Raw genomic sequence first — 23,642 nt, 5'->3', positions numbered from 1 at the left:
ATAATTTAATTTTAATATATTGTCAGTGTTAAAATAATTTTACACGTGTATTCAATTACCACACCAGTAAAAATAATTATCTTTCATCTGTAAATGATCATTTAAAAAATTGGATATGATTGCACGACGATGTAAAATACTTTACTCTCAGTGCATCAAAATTAAACTCAAATAAAAATACGGTAAACATTATTGTTGATAAAATTTAGTGTTTCCTGCCAAAGATTTATACTAAGATAAATTTTGTTGAGCCAAACATCTACTGAAAATACAAAAAAAAAAAAGAGCAGCAGCATATATTCTAAATAAAATTTAATAGTCAAATATAAATACAATTCTGCAAACAATTTACGTGAAGAGCAGACTCGTTAGAACTGATGAGAGAAAATCAAGCACGAACACCATCAATAGGCAATAACTAACCACATCCAATATCGGTGTCGCTGGACAGAATGTAACATACATGCCCCATCCATAGTTTAATATTTCATATCAATTTGCTATAATCTACCAAATATAAACTCCTCATGACAACTTTAAAATTCAAGTACATAATAAGATAGAGCTACAATGGTATGTATCCTAGGTCTCACTTGTCAAATTAAAATTGTAGTATAGAAAATACAGAGTCAATGGCAAGTCTCCAAAGCAAACTCAACAGAATGGCTGCATTCATCAGATCTCACCTATCAATGGGATCTATTGTCAGAAATCAATAATATTAAGAAAGAGTTCCAGATATGTACATATAACACTTTCTTAAACAAGCCACATCAAATGATTACAAGTTGGAGGCAATAAACTTACTGGGGTCGGGTGAGACTATTACATGCTCCTTGGACTTTGGCTACGACTGTAAGGTCGAGGCTGCATAATACATAAAACCATGGCATCAAATTAATATTGCAGAATGAGTTCATCTTTACATAAAGTTTCCAGCACATTCAATTCCTAACAGCCTTGTTTACTTCTTTGTTATTGCTTGAAAAAAAAATTAAAAATAACATCATCATCAACAAAGGCTTATCCCAATAGGTGGGATTGATCGAACGACACCATTACTGCATTACATCCTACCATGTATCATATTTCTAATGAGGTCGTTCACACATAGATTTCTTTTGATCACATCACATATGGTCCTTTTTAGCTCTTCCTCTCCCTCTTGGCATTTGTCTACCTTCCATTTCACCCACCTTTTTTGTCTTTTTTTCAAGCTTTATTGTGACATAGATCAAATACGATATTGCTTGCAGCCATGCAAATCTAAAGAAAACATAAAAATAACCTAGACTCTGCTCTGCTTTTCTAAATAAAAGAGTAATACTGGCTAGATAGCACTTACAGATGAATAAGGAGATCTGGATCTTGAGACAGATCTGCAAAATTTTAGAATGAACAAAACTCAAATCAGTATGCAGAATGATCCACAGAAGGAGTTCCATCCACGAGAGCAATATTCCACATCAAGGTTACCAAACCACAAGGAAGAAATCAATCTACCACAAATCTTGCACGGGATCCAAGTGAATAAGAACCCAATTCATCGCACGTCTATAGTCTCAACAATTGCCAAACAATCTATTGTCAGCAGCACGACACCTTCAACCAATTATACCCAACATTTTAACCAAAACAAACCCAACACAGGACAATAAAAGGAATCCTAGCAGACGAATATGGCTGACCCCAGAACTTAAACCAGAGACTATGTTGTAATTTTCGAATTGTAACTCTGCTGGTTTGAAATGGTCGGTAACAATAGCACTTAGTTCATGGTAATCCACCTTTTAGATTGCAACTCATCCATCTATAGGCATCCAGCCAACAATTGCAGACTGTGCCTTAAATCAATATACCATTACTGTTACCGTTAGTCGCAGCATTAAGGTGTTCCACAGGTGCTCATCAATTAAACAATATTACCTTGGACCAAAAGTTGCAGGCGTTTTGAGCACCACATACCCTCAGGTCCTAACACGAAGTTCCCAGGTCACCAGAAAAGGCCACATCTAGAAAACAAGAGCCAAGCCTAATGAACATTGAGTAAATTATTGGCAAAAGCTGACAATCCACTTTACCAATGCCCCATCCACCTTTCCACGTATGAGGAATTATGCTTAATTGCTGATACTTCTAGGGCACAGCAATTCGCTATATGATAACAACAAAGTAAACACAAAATTTGGCTTTGTGAGAACAGCAAAGTAGACAGCATACCAAAAAGTTGTCTTTGAAAACACAAGAAAACTTTAAGGAAAGAAGACACTCCCTTCAAGTTGCAAAAATAGGGAAACAGAAAACATGCATTCAGTTTGACTTTTGAGAAACAAATAGGAATTTCTAGAAACGCAACATAAACATGCAAACCATCCATGAAATAAAATGAATGACATCTCTCAAGGTCATTGAAAATTGGTGGTCTTAATTAAACATGAAATAAAGGGATGATGTCATTTCCATATAACAGCAGAGGCTTAAAAGACTTTCCATCTCCACCTAGAATTCTAGACACAACGCATTTGAAAAGTCAAATAGCACAAAAATTCCACATAATCAAGAACCTTGTCTAATGAATCAAACTATTACACCAAAATCATCTATATAAAGCGGTGTAAGAAGCGACGAGAAACTCCTAAAAATTGCAGAGTACATTTTGGGCTAAGAAATAACTAATGAGGTAAACAAACCCGACTTGAAATCAGCCAACGGTTATCATTGTCACTAAATTGACTAACAACAATAATTTCTCTATTATCTGGGCCTCAAAATAGGTTGGTATTACCAAATCACCACACAAGCTGCTCCAAGTAAACTGATTACTTGATAATTATAATCCACTATCTCTACTACTCCAAACACAGTAATCTAAGTGAGAACTTGAAGACAATATGACATAAAACTCTTTGCTTGTATCAACAAGGCTTTCACATCTACTAACAGACAATAGAGATAATGTGCAGTTTGTGCACCTAATCTAAAAGCTTGACTGGGGTTTCGCTTGTCCAACATAGTAGAGATTGCTAGCATTACTGGCTTTGGCAAAAAGTTGGCACTAGTTCACTTATTTTACATGAATAAAGATGTATTTAAACATGAATCAACAATAACATACAAAATTTTAGGGGAAAACAATCTTGGATGAAAAGCATTAATAAATATCACATAATTAACCAGAAGCAATTTTACATTCCTGATAGTGCATGATATCTGGAGTATGCAGAATATGGTGTCTGCCACTCCACCTGTCTTATTATTTGGATATCTCCCAACAGATTCACCAGCAGTGACAGATCAGAGAATTTAGTCAACGGGAACAAAAGTAAGAGATTTTGATCCTCTAAAATGATAATAAATATAAAATGAGAAGTGAAGAAGCTCACTGAAACTATCTAAGCGTGTCTAGTCACTATATTTTAATTTTAACTCCTCAATTCACTTATTTTACTACAAAATAAATATAAGTATAATGAGAAGGCTCACATAATATACGTACTAAATTTCAAAAATGAGTTTCTTATTTTCATATGCTGCTTTCTATTATTAACACAATTATCAAATGTCTTCTCCCTCAAGGGTATATTAACAAAAAATTATTCAATCATTCAATTCCTAAAATTATTCAATCATTCAATTCCTATTTGATTATAGAACAAGCTCCTAAGAATTTCCATAGCATAAAAAGTTCTGGGTGTTCATTTGCTAATAAAAGGGTGCTCTACTGCTCTTGCTGGTGTAATTTGATACACTTCAAAATTAAAAGAATTTTAAGATCTCAAATCATATATTACTTAAGAATCATATAAATTGAACTATATAATTAGAGTGTAAGACTCTTTTATACTGTTGGTTTTTATTTTGTTCTTAAAGAGGATCTAATTTAGTAAAATCTTTTATCTTAGTGAAGAATCAAACTCAACAAAATAGTTTTGTCTCGAGATAAAATAAAATCAGTATGAGTGGCTTTGAGGGCAGGTTTTCTACGATTTTGGTGGTGTAGCCCAACATTGATGTATGTCGGGTCATTTCATCCCTGATCCCCAAATAAAATATAGAGTAAAGTGACAAATAAACCCCTGAAGATGTACATTTCAAACAGATTAGTTCCTAAAAAAAAAGTACCAAAAAAATCCTCTAGGATAACAAGCGTGGAAAAGTTAGTTCAAATTAAGACCTTCTACTCTAATCATAGGGGCTAATTTGAAGGTAGTGTGTCCACATCTGCTATTCTGGAAGACTTTATTGGTACTTTTTTTTTTTCCTTTAAAGACTAATATGTCCGAAATGTAAATCCTCAAGAGTTTATTTGTCACTTTACTCTAAAATATAAGCCAGATGGAGAAGGCAAAAAGATTTTCACCATTGAATTTTATACATCATCTAGAATTTCGAATCACCATAGATATAGAACACGTTCTACAGTCTCGGTTCCCAGATGATAACAATAATTTTAAGTGACATTCAACATTTATTTTTCTTTTACCAAGTTTATCCTTTATACATATTATTGTATTATTTATAGAATTTTTATTACTTCTTTTTATATGAGTTCTTTTTTTTATTATTTATTATTTATACTTTTTATTAATTTTTTGTTTGACATTATATATTTTTATAATAGTAATTTTTGTATATTATATTTATTATTATCTTTTTATAATATAATTTACTGATCCCATTAGATAAAATAAATTAAACAAAAAAATTAACTATAAATAATAATAATAGTAAAAAATCATGGCATACTAAAAAAGAGTACTAAGAGTACTAAAAATATACTATATAAAAACATATAAGAAAAAATATTAAAAAAATTAAACATGTATAAAAAAAATAACATTATAATTTAATGTCATGTCCTTTTTAGTAATTATTTATCTAAAAGTGATTTTAACTAATATTATCCAAACTATTTATTTTATCAAAATCAAGTTTGGTATAGAGTTGTCAAACATAAATCATATTGACACAAACATATTTCTACCCAAAAATCAATTATATAAAATCACTTCCATTCAAATTCCAGTTTGACCAACCACAGTCCAAACACACACTTAGTCATTCTAATGATGACACACATAAACTAACAAGGAGATTTTAACTTATCCTAGACAGATGCATACATATCTCACAAAATCATACCAGAAAGCACTAAACTGCACACAGAATAAGGCTAGGTAGAAACTGACCTTGAGCGAGATAACGAACGCCGAGAATGCTTTGGTTTTGGAGACCAACTGCAAATATGAACAATTTGTCAATTCTTTGAATTACCAAAATTATACTTATTATTCTTCACCAATGCAACCAACGTGAACCTTCTGCTCCTGTCACTATAGCTAGGGCTTTGACTATAGCTTCGACTTCGCGACACATATGGACTGCGGCTGAGGCTTCTCGAATAGCTCCTCCTTGAATCACGACTGGGGCTTCTAGAATAACTCCGGCGATCATATTCTCTGACCTGGAACAAATAGCAATTTGCTTTATATCATATAACAAGAAGTCTTTTTTTTCCCTCTTTGAGCATGTGTAGAATAACTAAATAACAGGTATTTTCTCGTTCATAATCACAAATGCATTCAAATAAATCATTGTTATCCAGGATTCATAGAAATCCGAACTGACCAGACTGTGACTGTATCAAAAGAAACTACAAAATATACCAAAAAATAAATAAATAAGTAAATTCCAAAATCATAAATAGTATGCAGGATGTAACACATAATATCCACCCACCCGTATGTATGACCGAGAAAAGGCATTTCTGAATTCCGAGTCATCAAGCTTCCTTATCTGTAAGAAAGTACCAGTAATAGTTAAAAATATTAATATCATGAAAAATCCAGCTCATGAAAAATATTACATGACAAGGGTTTACAACACTTACAGCATATTTCATGTCATCATAATTTGTATAATCCACTATCCCAGTCATACCTACAAGTATACCAACATTAATGAATCATGTGAAAATTGGAACAAAAAGACTAGCTCAAAAAAGCCTAGGAAGTTAATCTGAGAGTTGCAATGAAGAGACAATTGGCAATTTTTCCTAGACTGACTTCCCCCTAAAATAAGTTATTCACCCAGCCACCTACATCAGTATCACCATTTGAAATTACTAGAAAACATAACCAACTCAAATAGCCAATATCATTGGGCTAGCTTATTCTGTTCAAATAAAGATTGATATGATGCTTGGCGAAATCTCAGATGACAGATTATTGTTGTATACAAACCAATATGAAGTTATAAAGTATATACGTGCTTGCCTAGCCTGATTCAATATTATTATGTTGACTATTTAGCCCTTACAAGCCCATCCAACTAACAATCCCAACAACTTCTTGAATAACCCGAATACTAGTTTTACCAAAGACAACTTTATATCTCACCCCTCAATGCCTAAGATCTAAATCTTCTTGTATCATTACCCTTCCTCATTAATTTTGCAAGGAAAAAAAATGCAGGGCATAAAGGAATTTCCTCATTCTACTTGAACTTAACATCTAGGCAGTGGATATGTGTGTGCTGTGCACTGAGCACCCTTCAGCAATCAGCATTAACCATTTTGAAATCAAATGATATGAAACTTAAGCCAATTTCTATTTTAATAAGCTTACCACCACGCTCACGGAAGACTTGAGAAAAACACACATCACCAGCTCTTCGCATATGATCCTAACCATGTAAAACGACAATCAGCAAACATTAAAAATACCATCAATCCCCTGCATGCTAAAACTCTAGCATATCTCAAGTGTTTGTAGTGAAGAATCGGTCCATACTTTCAGGTCTTGCCATGAAGCAGAAGGGGGTAATCCTGTTACAAGAACTACACAAACACAAAATAAAAAACAACGAAAAAAGGAAGAAAAAGAGAAAAAGTCAACAAAAGAAGAGTTTCTTTCCATGGAAAATAAGAAAATAAAGAAAGAAAAAACTAAGAATAAACTAGTATAGAGAGATACATAGCTATAAAAAATTCAATGAAGAAATAATGCATACCACGATAATCGGAACGCCTGGAAACTCCACGGCTACTGCTACTACCACTATAGCTACTATAGCGGTCTACTGATGATGTATGACCCCGTCCACCGTGTGCAAGTTCAACCTACAGTAACAAATAAAGGTCAAAAGTTCATAATAATTGAAGATATTGTTCCAAGTAACTCCAAAGGACAAGAAAAGTAAGAAAAAATGCACTGACCCGTAACCGAAAACCATCAAAGTTGTAACCATCTCTATAGTAAATGGCATCTTCAGCATCACGGATATCCTCAAACTGCAAAATATAATGTTCAATACACAATGTAAAAAAGTGATCTAGACCCTGAGGAAAATACTGCCTCATATCCTTACAACATGAAATTCAGACACACCTCCACAAAGGCATAACCTGGTGGTCTCGGAGGAATCTTCAGATCAATGTCAACAATAGGACCAAACTGCAATTAGAGGACAAACAAAACAATTAAGGATCATCAGCAACAAATTCCAGATGTACTTGTCCACAATGACATTCCAAAACAAACTTTGTGTTCCCCATTACCATGGCTGGAAGAAAAAAAAAAATTGGAATGAGACTTCAAAGCTCAACTGAAAATTTCAATTGACCAAGTCAAATATAGATCTTCACTATTGATTAGATTCTCTTGTAAGTTTTATATAAGGATCAATCTTGCCATCAATGGTGAAAACCAAGACTTGATATAGTCAAGTGGAATCTCCAATTGAGATGATCCATTCCACGAAACAATGCATAATAATTGATAGAATTAAGGATTCTTCACTGCTTAATTCAGCCTTTTTTATCCCCTAAAATATACTCCGGAAATGAAACCATATCTCGTCCAAATGCTAAACTAAACAAAAAGTGACGATCAATGTTTAAAGACTTCCAAAATTATTTAACATAACCGTGAAGATAACCTGAATTTATATATGTTTTTGGACATATAATAAAAACAATAATAGATAACAACAAATAAATAAAAGTACCTTGTAGAAAAGATCCTCTACTTCCCTCAAGCGAACATCGCCAGGAAGATTGCCAACATAAATTGTGCGACTAGACCGTCTAGCCATTTTTCTTCGCCCGAAGCACTGTTTAACTCACTTAGTCATTTTTCGTCATAAATCTCCAAACAAACTAATAATTAACACTAATCATCATCATAATAATAACAATCATAAGTTGATAAAGTACTGATCAGGGAAATTGAAATGAAATCAAGCGTGGTTAAAATAACAATTAAGACCTTTTCACTCCGAGCCTTCCCAGACGATAATCCATTTAACGTAGTTTAAACCTTAACATATGGTTTCCAAAAAAAAAAATGCAATACTAGAATGAAATCCTGTGTGTATTAGGAATTTTAAAGAAGAAGAATTTGACACTGATGAAGGAAATGGCAATGAACAGTGTTGAGGATTCGAGAGAGAAGACAAAGAAGCGTACCTGAAATGAGAAGAAGCTGAGAGAAGCTTATGGAAGGTGAAGGTTAAAGTGAGAGAGAAACAGAGACAGATAGAGAAAATATATTTATTGAGCAAAATCAGAGCACGGAGAACTGGACAAGTGTTGAGGCGACACGTGCATGGCCTTACATGGTGCTCAAGAACTCAACCATGAAATCTACGCCGTTCAAGGCCAATGAATTTTCATACGTGTCTTCAGCAGATGACACTGACCGGTAGTTTTCCAATATAGAAGCTAGACTAATTATCCAAATAGGTCTCAAAAATTTTAAAAGTGAATATTTTATTTTAATTTTTAAATAAATTAATATATAGGTTAATTTTAAAATTTTATTTTGGTAGATAAATCGATCTTTAATTTATTTTTTGATAGAATAATTATCTAAATCAATTTCTAAAAATTTTAAAAATAAATATTTAAATTCCCAAAAAGTTAATATAGAGACCAATCTCAATATTTTTCTCCGTCAAAATTATTTATAAAAGATGAGTTATATTCAAATATTATATATTTATCTTTGTTTATAAACTTTTGTCAAGTGGTAAGCTAAAATATTGATCTGTATTTAAAGAATTTTTTATTTGTCTACAAAAAGTACAAAGAAAAAAATAATTATGTATTTTTTTTGAATTTATAGATTTAACTGTAAAAAAATATTTAAATAGATCTAAAGTAATTTTTAAATTTGTACCGAGTAAAAATTTTTTACAATTTCTCGTATATTACCTTATCAATAAATTCTTGAGCCTCCAAAAACTATAAAATTTAGAAACTAATAAATATACTATATGCCAATATCAATTTTATTAAATTTGAATGACGATTTAAGAGAGAAAAAGAATAAAGCCTGTAAAATTGAAATGTTTTTGTTTCGCATTGGATTTCTTACACATGTTTAACAAAAGAAGTCATTAATCCCTCTCTATATCTTCAAATCTATTTCTAACTAATATAACCTCTTTTTGTGTGATATCTATTATTTATTCTAATTTTACAACTAAAATATGCTACATGTCACTTTTTTATTGTAATTGGAATCAAATTTTTTTCTCCAAAATTAAAGAATTTTTCTCTCCTTCTTACTAATTTTACAACTAAAATGTGTCATATATTACTCTCTCGTTGTAATTTAAATAAAATTTTTCCTTTCAAAATTAAAGAATTCTTCTCTTCTCTATACTAATTTTATAACCAAAATGTGCTACATGTCACTCCCTCATTGCAATTGAAATCAAATCTTTCCCTCCAAAATTAAAGAGTTCTCCCCTCCTCCATCTTTCTTTCTCTATCTCTCTCATTTGTTCAACCACTCTATCTATTTTATATATCATTATTAATATTAATATCAATGACTAATTACTAATTTGACAATCAAAATGTACAACATGACATTCTTTAATTGCTTTAAAATTAAAATTGAAATATTAAAATTGAAATTGAAATATATCTATATTATGTATCATAATCATATATTATTATCTAATTTAATAATCAAATGTGTCACATGATACTCTCTTATTAAAATTGAGCGAAAATATTATTTTTCAAAATTAATAAATTCCCTTCCTAAATTCTCTCATCTACCTCTCTCCATTTTTTTTATTTCTCTCTACCATTTTTACTCTATATATAATTTATATTTTATATTAGTAATTTGACAAATCAAAATATGTCATCCGATATTTTTTTGTTATAATTAAAATAAAATTTTTTCTTCCAAAGTTAACAAACTCTCACTCTCATTTTTTCATCTTTATCTTTCTTTTTTTTTTTCTCTCGTTCTCTATTTTTTCTACCTTTTTATTCTACAGAAAATAAAATAATATAATTCAAATAAAAAATATTATTATTATTATTAGAGTAAAGTATCATTTTTATCCCCAACGTTTGGGGTAAATCCTATATGTGTCTCTAACGTTTAAATCGTCCTATTTGTATCCCTAACGTTTGTAAAAGTGATTCAATGTTATCCTACCGTCAATTACACATCATGAGCGGTTTAGTTTAAGTTTTAAAAATCTCTTCTTGAAGTTAGAATACAAATATCTGTGATAGAATCGATGATCTACTCTGAAAAATAGCTCATCAAATGTTGAAACTAATTCCTACAACATTTACATAATTCACTTTTCTAGGGACATAATTGAATCTAAACACAAATAATGGGTATAATATTAAAATCGAACACATCCAAGTGAGAATAATTTAAAAATATAATCTGATTTGTTAGTATAATTGATAGTAGGATAATATTGAATCACTTTTATAAACGTTAAGGATACAAATAGGACGATTTAAACGTTAGGGACACAAATAGAACTTACCACAAACGTTGGGGACAAAAACGATACTTTACTCTTATTATTATATACATATTTTTTTAGTTTTTTATTTAATTTTAAATTTTTACCGCTTATCTTTTTAATCTATATACTTTCATTTCTCTTCTTTCAAATATTTATTACATATAATTTGGAGAGAATACTAATGTTATAATTAAAAGTTGGAATCAAGATTCAATTGTTTTAAAAAAATTAGTTTTAATTAATTTTATAAATATCCATATAATTTTTTTATACTAATATCTAATTATATTTATATATATAGAGAGAAAAAATATTATTTTTAAATAACAAATTAATTATTTCTATTTGTGCAACAGACTTAACACCTAATTAAATGTAAAAGTATACACGTTAAATTGTTTCAAATTTTAGATAACGAATGTTAAAATTAATTATTAATAAAAAATGAGACTTTTTCATATAAAAATAATAACTAAAAATTTTATTATTTGATTTTTTATCTATAGATACATTGGTCTTCTTAGTCAGAGACTTTTGTCAACCTACGACTTTTTTTTGTAAAAGTAGTTTGATTTTATAAATCTTTTGTGTCATGCATAATCTGTACTGTCAAAATAAAATGAACCGTAATCTTAAAAAATATATATTCCCATAATATTATTATGAATAAAAATATTAATTTTAATCTAATAATAGGTACGTATAATGTTATTTTTTACTAACATGAGTTAGTTTCGCTCTTATAAGTTTGTTGCTGAAAAAGAAAAAAAAAATTAATTTACTATCTATCACTAGTATAAAATTGTTTTTCATAACTTAATTCGATATGCGTTACATAATTTCCGTTGCTATATCTCAAGATCAATCTATTAATCTTTCAGGTCAAAATTTTTTTCTTTATATAATAAAGAGAAAAGGACAAATAGATTCCTGACATTTTGTCCTACGGATATTTTTGTCTCTGACCATTGAAAAATATTTTTAAGTTCCTGACCTTCACAAAACTTAGACGGATCAGTCCCTCCATCTAAATGCTTCCGTCAGGGACTGATCCGTCCAAATGTCTCCGTCAAGGACTGATCCGTCCAAGTTTTGTGAAGGTCAGGGACTTAAAAGTATTTTTTAATGGTCAGAGACGAAAATATCCACGGAACAAAAGGTCAGAGACCTATTTATCTTTTTCTCTATAATAAAAGATAGAAGGAGATAGATAATAAGTATATATTTATAACATTTAATTACAATAATTACATTATCTTTTATTTTTTGGATTAGTATTTTTTTAATCATCTTTCGAAAACTAAATCTTGTTTGCTTTAACTATACCTTCTCAACTAATAAAATAAATTTTAAGAGGATAAACCTATTAAAAAATATATGATTATTAATATAGAAACAGAAATATGTATATTTAATGCAATTTTCGTATTAATTAATAAAAAATTAGTTATTTTATTGTGTATTGGTTCCATTAATTACATTAATGGCTCATCTTTTCATATATTCTAGAAGTTTTAAAATTCTTCACCCTATAATTGATATTTATTAATATATTTCTAGTATAGTACAGTTAACCTTAATTAATAAATATCTCTTGAATAAAACAAATATTCAAGTTTTTTTGTCTTTATTTCCTAACATATATTGATGAGATCCTTTGAAAGTAATTTGTCTATTAAAAAAAAAGTAAATCATTAATTATCAATAAATTAAAGTTTGTATAAAAAAATTTCTATATCAATATAAATATTATAAAGATTAAATTATATAAAAACTGAATTATACCAAAAAATAATTACACATATATATTAAGAACATAAATTACATATGATAAAGGTAACAAACTTGTTTTTAAAATCATGTTTTTTTGTGATTTTTAAACTTTTTTTCATCTATTTTTTTTATTTGACTAAAATTTTTATAATTGGGTGAGAAACACTTCAAGATAAAGTAACATATAATTGGCTATAATCAAAAACATGTTTAGGGAGATAGATCCCTATTTTAAAAATAGTTTGTCATTATAATTTATTTATTGTTATTCAAAATTCAACCTTATAAGAAATTGCTTTCTGATAAGTATAAAGAGCAGTTTTGAATTTTCAGTTGTTTTATGTTTTTTATCTATGGCAAAAATGCTCTTTCTCCACAATGATGGCCGATTAAAACTTCTACATCCAACATGTTTTGAAAAGTTTCACAACATAATAACCTTGTACATCGCATGAGCCAACCTTAGTTTCTATGTTTCTCAGTAACATAAAAAATGCACATTTTTTTTTTACCTTCAATACATGAGGTGGCAACTCACTTGTGAAAATTGAGTTAAGATATTTTTGTTGATACAAATTATTAATATATCCTTCTACCTCATCAAATGATACTAAATTTTCTTCTTCTCCTGAAAATTGATTGATAATTATATCATTAAACTGTTACAAATCATAATTTTTAGGTGTCAATATTACTCTTTCTACCATGTAAGAAGTATCTCACCTATGAGATTGTAAGTTTGGAAATATTTCTTCTATTAACTTGTGTAATGATGTTTTACCTTTTCATGGAATTGTTATATTTTCTTATATACGTACCAAGTCTTCATGTATGGTAAACTCAATTTCATCACTAATGTGCATAAGATACTTAATAAAATCATGATCATTAAGGGATCGCATATTTTATCGCAAGCGGAGAATTTGAGTGAAAGCCACAAATGAGACTTAACTATAGAAGTTGAAATTATTTGTGACTTACTACCTTTCGGTATGACAGACAGTACTTAGCATGAATTTTCTCCCATCACCATCACTTTATCTCTAAATGGCATATCATTTGCTAATATGTCTTTCAAAGTATGGTCTAATGATTTTAAAGATTCTTTATTTGCCATCGGTGCTTCATCCTAAATTATTGTTGTTGTTTATCTAATCAGCTTTGCAATATTAGATTGTTTGTTTAGCTTATGTTGCAAATGGAAGATGGCTTTGCATTAATTAGGATCTTAAATCTAGATGAACTGTTTGACCCCCAAGCAATAATGTTGCAGTTGTAACGACCCACTTTTGGTATGTCATGATCATACTAGAAGTCGAGCGCTACCAATTTAATTTCCTTAAATTTAGCTATTATTTATTATATGAGATTGATTCGTTGTTAAAACGTAGTTATTTTGCGGGATATATATATTTTTTTGAAAACATTTGGTTTAACAATAAGAACATACACAGATAAAATCATAAATAATAATATAGATAATGCAGTTATAAGCAATCACACACACACATATATACATCTCGTATCAGTTAACAGTACTTAGTCATCCAGCCCTTAGCAGCATATAGATCTCAATTAAGACACCCCTAGAAGTAGTTAGATAATAACTATATACATATATATATATATATATATATATATATATATATATATATATATATATATATATATATATATATATATATATACATATATATATATATATATATATATATATATACATGCAACATCCCAAGTCCTAACTTGTCCAGGAAGTCTCTAAGGTGGCACCCAAGCTAACTTAGACTCTGTCCACCTAATCCTTTTAGACTACAAAAGCGAGCAAACATACGTTCTAGGTCTTCAAAACTCGAGTCAGATTGAATGTTATCAAAAGTCAAATTATCATCCGTTACTCCTTTTGCATGGTCATACGTCATTATTAGGCAGTCCACTGGCGTTCCATCATGTAGTCATGTTAGAATGAACATGTATAGATGACCCAAATTAAAGTCCAAGATAAACGGAATGTAGACGGTAGCTAGTCACATAACATGTACAAATAGAAACGAGGATCGCCCTAGATTCAGAAGAATACCCAGAATGGAATCCTCGTGTGAAACGATCGCTAGCAGGCCATGGACAAAAACTCCCGTCTCCATCTGTGGAAAAAAGATTGGAGTAAGAACTTAGGGGTTCTTAATAAGGTGGAGTTGTTTGTTAAGTTTCTTAATTCTTTGTTATTACTAGACAACAGTATAAAGCAAAGAATACAAGACAATAACACACAGAAAATATAGAGAATAGAATACAAAAAAGAAAGCATACATTCATACAACAAGCATAATAAAAAATATGCGCAACCAAGTACGATGCATGTCTGTCCTATACAGGACACGAGTTCACGTGTCAGTTTATACCATACAACTTGACATTACCTAAGAATTAGTCCTATATATGGTTTTCCAATTGCATCAATGCGTGCATACGTGTCGATGTGGTTAAGATACTATTCTTCATGACAACAGGCAATCGTCACAAAGATTGATGCCATAATATACGTATAATGGGAAACAGTGATCTTCAATCTGTGGGAGTCCCCGAGATCATTAATTAATCAATTCGTAGGATTTTCCAAAATCAATAATCATTCAGTTTGTGGGTACTCCCCGCATTTAACCAATCAACAGTCCGTAGATTTTTCCAAGATCAATGATCATTCAATCCGTGAGTACTCTCTGCATTTAGCATTTAATCAATCCACACCCTGAGCAAGCGGGACAGAACTCTCATCCTTGCCAATTGACTACTTAATCATTCAGTTTTCCGTTGTCATAAGATATTTTATTCTTTCTTTAATTCTTTTAACATCTTACTAAATCATAGTACTCTTCTCATACCTCTCCATATGTGTTTTATACAGAAGATTATGAGATTCTGAGCTTTAAAATTATCTTTCTAAAACTTTTAGAAAAAATTATCATTTTGTTCCTAATCTTTAAGTAAAACTTTTATTTTGCCCTTCTATTATTATATTAATATTAATCTTATACTATTATTAATAAAATAATAATATCTTAATATTTTATTATTAAAACTCATTTAATAATATTTTATCTTTAAATTTTTAGAAAATTACAAATTGGCCCAAAACTTTTAACTATTTATATTTTGACCTTAAAATTTTTAATAATTATATTTTTGTCCCAACATTCTTACATAATTATCAAAATATCCTTACATATTTTTATAATGACTAAAATACCTCCACACTTTTTATAAAATTTTCATTTTGTCCCTGATTTTTCATTAATATCCAAAATATCCCTAAACTTGTAAAATTACCTTTTTATCCTTAATCTTTTAACTAATTACTATCATATCCTCCAAGTGACTCAACTGCTGGTGTCTTGAACACCAAGAAACCAAACAACCTTCATGATTTCTTCATGATTTTTTATTTGATCTTTAGCAAGTTTTTCAAATTTTTCGATAACCAATTTTTCTTAACTTTCAATATCATTTTCTAGCCACCAAACCACCTCAAATTCATCAAGATTCAAGCTTGGAGTTGGAATAGTTCAGTTTTCATGCTCTTCCATGAAACCAAATTGTCAAGCATATAAATCATCAAAGTTTCATAAAAAATCAAACATATAAACATCCAATTTCAAGTATCAAACATCAGTTCAACATTCACACATCAAGAACACAATTAACCGTTTATAATTTAGCCAAACCTTATCTCTTGTTGTAGCCCTAAAAAACAATTACACTTGGGAGGTTTCTAGCTCACTTTTTCACCTAGTTTTCAATCAAAACAAACTTTAAAACCATGATGCACACAAAAACTAAACCTACTTCAGAATATTAGAAAGGATTCCCTCATCTCTCTCTTGCTGAAATTGAAGATTACTTGGTTCATAAGGCACCTAGACAAGAGATGTAAAGAGAAAATATCAAAAACAACAAGTTAAACATGGCTCTTCATGGATGAAACTTTCATGAGGAAAGAACAACCACTATACCTTGATTTACTCCATGAAAATTGGTATGGGTGTGTAGAGAAAAAAAAGAGAAAAACACTTTAATCGGTTTAGATTTTTTGTGGGAGTTTTAGATTTCAAGAAAACTGAGTTTGAAGGCTAAGTGTTCATGAAAGTTTTCATAATTTTCTTTCATGAGTTTTGGCCAAGGAGGAAGAAGAAGGAAGCTGGTGGTGTTAAATGAAGATGAGGCCGTGGCATTATGGTGCTTAGTCACCTAGTTTGTTAGTTAAAATATCTTTTAGGAGATCATTACTAAAGCTAGATGTATTAGAACAAAGTAATAGTACATCTTGAGATAAACATATGAATTACTAGTATAAATGACACTAATAATATGATAATCATGAGGATAGAAGATTTATGATGAAGCATTATCATATCTAAGTTCATTAGAGAGTGCCGGTAGATTTTAGACCCGGTTATTATATTATTATTTATTTTTTTCTGCATATTTAAAATTAGCTCGTTAAGCGGAGTCTAACCGTATACTCAGATTTTTGAAATTTCTAATTGAAGTGGCTTGAAAATGCAATTTTTCGCTAGTTTAGTAGCTAATGACATGACGAGGTGCTTGATGATACAGTGCATGTGCAGTAGAAGTGCCTGCTTCACTGAACGTTCCAGAAAATTTCGTTTCACTGAAAACTATGTCATTACATTCTACTCTCCTTAACAAAAAATTTTGCCCTCAAAATTTAACGTACACAAAAGAAGTTGTAGTAACATCTATCACAAATAAATTTATAGTGTAGTACTCACCTCGAGTGAAAGAACTGGGTCTATTGGTATTTCCAGTAGTCATGGTAAACACTCTTCCTTGGTGTTGGGAACCAGAAGACTCATCTGCCATCTTCTTTCGGCAGTCTCTTACCAGATGCCTTTCCTTTTGCAGTAATAACATGATTTTGTACCGTATCGATAGGGACTACTACCATGGTCTTTTCTACACCTTGAGCATACCGAAATGCCCCGAGTTTGCTGAGGTCGGCCTCTTTCTTATCCCGGATTATAGTTATTATTGTTGCTATTGTTACAAGTGAGAAAGTCACCATCCCGTTGATTTTTATTTTGGCATTGAAACTGACCAATGGCTTTAAAGTTGTCACCTTGAGGGGGTAAATCCTAAATAAAGTCTATTCTTAAGGCCTCCCTACGTTTTTCTCGAGCTATCGCCAGTTTCTTCGAACATTCTTTCACCAGTTGACTTTTATTCACTAATTCAGCAAAGTTCCTTATCTCTAGCGGAACAACAGAATTTATCAGTTTTTCTCGGTGTCTCCCTTCAAGCTTCAGATACTTTCATTCCTCAAAGTTCGCTGGGTTCCCTTGACAAATCTTGGAGAAACAACACAAGTCATCAAATTTCTGAGTATATTCAATAACCGACACACTTTCCTCCCTCAACTGCATTAGTTCCATCTCTTTGGCATCACACACTGTCTTAGGGAAATATTTCTTATAGAATTCTTCCTTAAAAAATTTCCAAGGAATCTCACCTTCATCCTGTTGCAGCAGTCGCTGTATCTCTTGCCACTAGTACTCAGCCTTTCTTTCTAGCATGTAAGTTGCAAACTTCACATGCTGTTCTTCTGAAACATGTTGTGCCCGCAATGATCGCTCAGTGCCTCGGAACTAGTTGTCAGCTTTAATTGCAACAATAGTCCCCTTGAACTTTGATGGATTCACTTTCAAAAAAGTAGCAAGGGGCATAGGTCTATCAGGATGCACCAACTCATCATCCCATTCACGTTATTCTCTCCATTCCTGTTACCATTCCTCGCTCCGTGATGATCAACTGCACTAGCAGCAACAATCGCTGCCTCACGCACAGCTTCAGCCATAGTGTTCATTATGTCCATAAAGGTTTCTCTTCCATCGTCTGGTCGCCACTGGGAGTTGCTCCCCGAGCGCTCTGCCTCCGTGAACTCATCGTGGTCCTGTTCACACAAAACAAATATTATTAAGGTGATCAATTTTAATACTTTAAGTTAAGTGTGAACATTCTCAAAATGAATAAACAAAGACGATCATGCAACACATATCACAGGGATATCCTATCAGCATAAGACACACAATAGAGCATCCAGGGAAGCATAATTCAGTCCACTCCTGATGAGCAAAAATTTAAACTCACAGATACTGTCAAGTGCACCGGATCACTCAAGTAATCCCACGATGAGTGGATATCATTTTCACGAGGATTAAAGGCTTGAGCAAGCAAATATCATATTAAATACCTAATTAGATTAAAAGAACTTGGATTGAAGAGGGTAAGATTGAGTCTTGCTGAGACCTTTAGAATTTGAATGCTTGCGGACAGAGAACTTGAGTGTTGATTTGAGAAAAGACAGTGATGGTGAGAGCCAAGGGTTTCGGAGATGTTTATGCACTTAGAGAAATCAAATCTTGTGGTACTTATCTTGACGTATGCAATGATCTTTCATGATAAATCTTTAGTAACTGATTTCCAATTCTTTGGTTCTTCAGTTTCTCAATAAATCAATTAGTTGCCAGTTAATTAATTAAAGAGATTAAGCATAAAAACCAAGATTGTGAGAACCGGACCGGCCAATAAATCGGTAAGGCTACTAATTTACTGGTTCATTGGTTCGATCGGAGTTCAACTGGTTTAATTAAATATTAAATAAAATTATTAAAAAACCTATATATAATTTCAAATATATAAATTCAACCTATAATCTTTCATCAATAGAGCTGAGATGCTTTGAGTTTCATACTTTTCTAAGACCAAAAGAAATAACTTGATAATTAATTACTTATTAATTCCAAGAACTCCTCCAATGACTCCCAATAGTATTGCTACTAGTATGTCGCCGGCACTGTATGTTACCTTGGAAGAACCAACATCATACATTATCAGACCACCTTCTCCGAATAAGCCGCATTTCCTGGTGGCGCAAAGCTGAATTGCAGCTGTTAAAACAATAGCAACTACTGTTGTGGTGAAAAATGTCCTTCACCAAAGAGCACTCCTCCACCTAAAGAAAAAGAAAGAAAATGATGAGTTTTCAGGCTATGCTATGTAACATCTTTGTTTGCTACTCTTTTTACACATTGATGATCAAAGCAACGTAAACTCTTGCATCTAGTTAACATCTTATTGAGAATGTTAGAAAAATTGGATTGGTAAGTAAGTTTTTCTTTCACTCAATATCAAATTTACAAGCTATAGATAGTATGAGATTGAGAGAGTAAGAATGAATAGTCTAAGCAGAAATAGATAGATACCATGAAGTTGCCTCTTCAAGGGCAAAGAGGACACCACCTACCGATGCGCAAAAGGCAGCAGCAGCACCATCAGCCACACCACAGATCATAATCAACAAATTATTCCAAAATCATAATAATAAAAAGGTTTAATTACTCTGTTGGTCTCTATAGTTTCACAAAATTTTCAATTAGGTCCCTGCACCAAATTTTTTTTCAATTAGGTCCCTCTTAGTAGTAATTGGCTTCATTATATAGGGACCCAACTAAAAAAAAAATTGGTGCAGGGAGTCAAATAAAAGGAAAAAAAGTGTAGGGACTCAATTGAAAAACAAATTTGGTGTAGGGACCTAATTAAAAGGAAAAAAAAGTATAAGGACCTAATTGAAATTTTCGCAAAATTATAGGAACCAATAGAGTAATTAAACCTAATAAAAAAATAACAACTCAGAATTATTATAATCAACAAAAACAAAATAAAAAAAACAAAAACAGCAACTCACAATCGTTACAATTAACAAAATAAAAAAAGAATGCAATAGCAACAAAAGTTCTGTCCTGGCAATCCTATAACATTCCTTGAAAATAAGGTTATGCTCATAGTGGAGTTCCTACGTGGCGTTTTTCATATTGCTCTGGCTTTGTCCGCCACAGTCTAGTGATATTTTGAATTTTGAATTCAAAATAAATTTGGAGAAAAAAAATCATTCCCATTATTTACGTTCTCTCTCCATTAGGTATCTCCCCTTTTCTCTCTTCATACTCTTCTTTGATCTTTTTTCTTCTTCTTCATCTTTAGTTCCTCCTCTTTTTTCACTTCATCTTCTCCGTTCACTTTAGTTCCTCTTCTTATTCTTCTTATTGTTCTAATCTAAGTTGGAAGTGGATATTATAGAGTTTGTGATAGAGCGGATGTGGAGGATTTGACGCTGTTCGTGATGGCTCCAAGCTTCAGGGGATTTGTCGTTGTTGAGGCAACCCAATCCGGGGTGGTTGATTTATGGTAGTGGTTGCGGTGGTTGCTATTTTGGTGGTGGATGATGGTATGGTTTTGGTGGTGGTCGCAGCCAATGCAAGGGATGTCGTCTTTGTCGCTGATGCTGTGGTGATGGATACAGAGGACAAAGCAGCGGGAGAATGCTGGTCAGTAAATAAAGTTCTCTGTGGCTGGGATATCGGGAATCCAACACTCTAACATTGAAAGGAAGATCATGAAACTGATTTTAAAAAGGTATTTTATTGTCTTAGTGAATTCTTAATTCTTTTGGTATTTTTGTCAATTATTACAAAAGACTGAATGTTTCACCTTTCACTCATTTAAACTATAAAGCAGTCTAACATTGTTACACCTTGCACCCTCGAAGAGATAAATTCAATTTCTCAAAAATTTTAGTGGAAGAATAGAACCATCAAGATAATAAATTGATCCTCTTTTATTTTCAGTTACAGTTGATATGTATATTGAGGATAATTTATCCTTAAAATTTTAACAGTAATTTTTATTTATGAAAATTGAAATCTGAATTCCTACACATTCATTTTTCTTTTATGAAAATATCATGATGGCCCTACTGCTAGGTTCTAAAGATATTGGGAAAACTATGTTGCTTTCTAATATTTGCAGAAAAAGTTGACTGTGATTTGTTTTGAATTTTTCTCCTATATAATTAGTTATTATCTCTAACGTGTGTAAATATTAGTTTGTTCGAATTGGTAGCTATTTTGAGAGGTAGAAAATATTTTTATTGAGTTATCTGTGATTTTATGAGCAGTGTTTATTGTATTCATGAACTAAATGAATTTATTGCTGGAGAGAATCGTTTGATTTTGTAATGAGGGAGCAACAATCTATTTTAATTTTGTAACTATGTTACTAACAATTTATATATACATATTTGTTGGTTTATTTGTTCTTGATTTATTGATAAAACTTATATATTTGCAATATGAATACAAGTTATTTTTGTCACCGTTTCTTTTCACATGATTATATTATGCATTCTATCATAGTTTTTTCTTGATGTACATGTATATTTAAATACCCAACTTTTCGTTAATATTTTAATAATTGTCAACAATTTTGTTTTGTTCAATTTTGGTAAGCAAATAGCATAATCAACATTGTTTCTCATTTTTTAAGCATGCTATATTTCAGTGAAACAACCTCAAAATTAACAGTTGGGATATGGTAATCCAACACTCTAACATTGAAATGAAGATCTTAAAACTGATTTTAAAAAGATATTTTATTATCTATGTGAATTTTTAATGCTTTTTTTTCTTTTTTTTTTTTGTCAATTATTGCAAAAGACTGAATGTTTCACCTTTCACTCATTTAAACTATAAAGCATTTTGAGATAGTTACACCTTGCACCCTCCAAGAGATAAATTCAAATTCTGAAAAAATTACAGTGGAATAATTGAACCATCAAGGTAATAAATTGATCCTCTTTTATTTTCAGTTACATTTGATGTGTATAATGATGACCATTTATCCTTTAATATTTTAACAGTAATCTTGATTTATGAAAATTGAAATCTGAATCACTACACATTCATTTTTCTTTTATGAAAATATCAGGATGGCCCTCCTACTAAGTTCTAAAGATATTGGAAAAATTATATTGCTTTCTAATATTTGCAGAGAAACTTGACTATGATTTTTTTTTTATTTTTTCTCCTATATAATTAGTTATTACCTCTAACGTGTGTAAATATTAGTTTGTCCGAATTGGTAGCTATTTTGAGAGGTAGAAAATATTTTTATTGAGTTATCTATGATATTATGAGCAGTGTTTATTGTACTCATGAACTAAATGAATTTATTGCTGGAGAGAATCCTTTGATTTTGTAATGATGGAGCAACAATCTGTTGTAATTTTGTAACTATATGACGGGCAAAAAATTGCCGATTAAGAAATTTATAATAAGAACAGCGTTGCAAGTACAGTTCTTAACCGATGAAAACTCCGCTTATCAATTTAAAAAGAGTTGTCACAATTTAAGAATAAAATACTGGGAGTAGAATTCCCAGGTTGTCTCCCAACGAGTTGACAAAAGAGTGCTATTTTATTGGTTGGGAATTTTCTGAGAAATTTTAGAGTTGGAGAACAGAAAATAAATGATTATAAATTAAAGCAATAAAAATTAACAAGATGTTTTCTGTAATTGAAATAAAGAAGCCTTGACCAGGAAAAGATCAATCGGAAGTTCTATCCTTGTTGAATTTTTCCAAGTGTAATAATAAGAGGTTGTTGTTTTTACTTAGTTAACCTTTACCGAATAAAGGAAAGTCAACTAATTAAGCCAACTCTAATTCACAAGTCCTAATCCTCTCTTATGGAAGGATTAGCGTTAGTGATTAGAGAGTTAGCCAACAACTTCCAATTGCAATTTAACACTTGAGTATTCCAATTCAAGGGTCTCCTACTAATCAACCCCAAGGTCAAGTTAAGAGCCTACTCCATTGACATGGATGCCAATTTTGTAGACATGTAAAGGGAAAAGAGAAGAGACATGGTAACTAAAATTAAATTAATAAAAGCTAATTTTGAAATAATAAATTAAGGAAAGATGATGCTCAAGCCAACAATGAAATTAAATGTAAAAATACTTCTTGCATTAATAAATTCCAAAATCAAAGATATCCATATGTAACTCTGAACAGGGTAAATGGGTGATAAAAGAGTAAGGAAATAAGGAAACAAACTAGAATGATAGAAACTTCAACGGAGGTAGTGACTCTTCTCAACATCCAAATCAAAAGCACAAAACTAGAAATCTATGAATATGAAGAACCCTAGAGGAAGTAGTATTTTT

At 31.0% G+C, this 23,642-nt stretch overlaps 1 protein-coding gene across 11 annotated transcripts; it reads right to left on the bottom strand.

The window, feature by feature from the left end:
• Positions 1 to 408: 408 nt before the first annotated feature.
• On the bottom strand, positions 409 to 8,585 carry LOC107617652 (serine/arginine-rich splicing factor SR30). Of its 11 annotated transcripts, none has more exons than XR_001615019.3 (15): positions 8,468 to 8,576; positions 8,008 to 8,112; positions 7,389 to 7,454; positions 7,217 to 7,291; positions 7,012 to 7,120; positions 6,792 to 6,838; positions 6,627 to 6,684; positions 5,891 to 5,940; positions 5,740 to 5,796; positions 5,319 to 5,464; positions 5,190 to 5,237; positions 1,927 to 2,154; positions 1,346 to 1,844; positions 808 to 867; positions 409 to 686 (listed from the first exon to the last, which is right to left on the bottom strand). XR_001615019.3 is itself a non-coding variant. In XM_016319466.3 (14 exons), exons 2-13 carry the CDS (start codon positions 8,092 to 8,094, stop codon positions 826 to 828), a joined length of 819 nt encoding a protein of 272 aa, XP_016174952.1. In that variant the 5' UTR covers positions 8,095 to 8,112; positions 8,468 to 8,576; the 3' UTR covers positions 409 to 686; positions 808 to 825. The 11 variants fall into 11 exon arrangements, 2 of the variants coding, with proteins under 2 accessions (XP_016174952.1, XP_016174953.1); XR_015899798.1 differs by having other exon boundaries at positions 1,346 to 1,838; positions 8,268 to 8,469; XR_001615021.3 differs by having other exon boundaries at positions 1,346 to 2,012; positions 8,468 to 8,585.
• Positions 8,586 to 23,642: the final 15,057 nt, after the last annotated feature.

This window comes from Arachis ipaensis, chromosome B9 (assembly GCF_059453495.1).
Source record: "Arachis ipaensis isolate K30076 ecotype BB chromosome B9, ASM5945349v1, whole genome shotgun sequence".
Classification (NCBI taxonomy): Eukaryota; Viridiplantae; Streptophyta; class Magnoliopsida; order Fabales; family Fabaceae; genus Arachis; species Arachis ipaensis.
The sequence above is the reverse complement of the archived record's forward strand: the minus strand, read 5'-3'. Positions and strand labels throughout refer to the sequence as shown.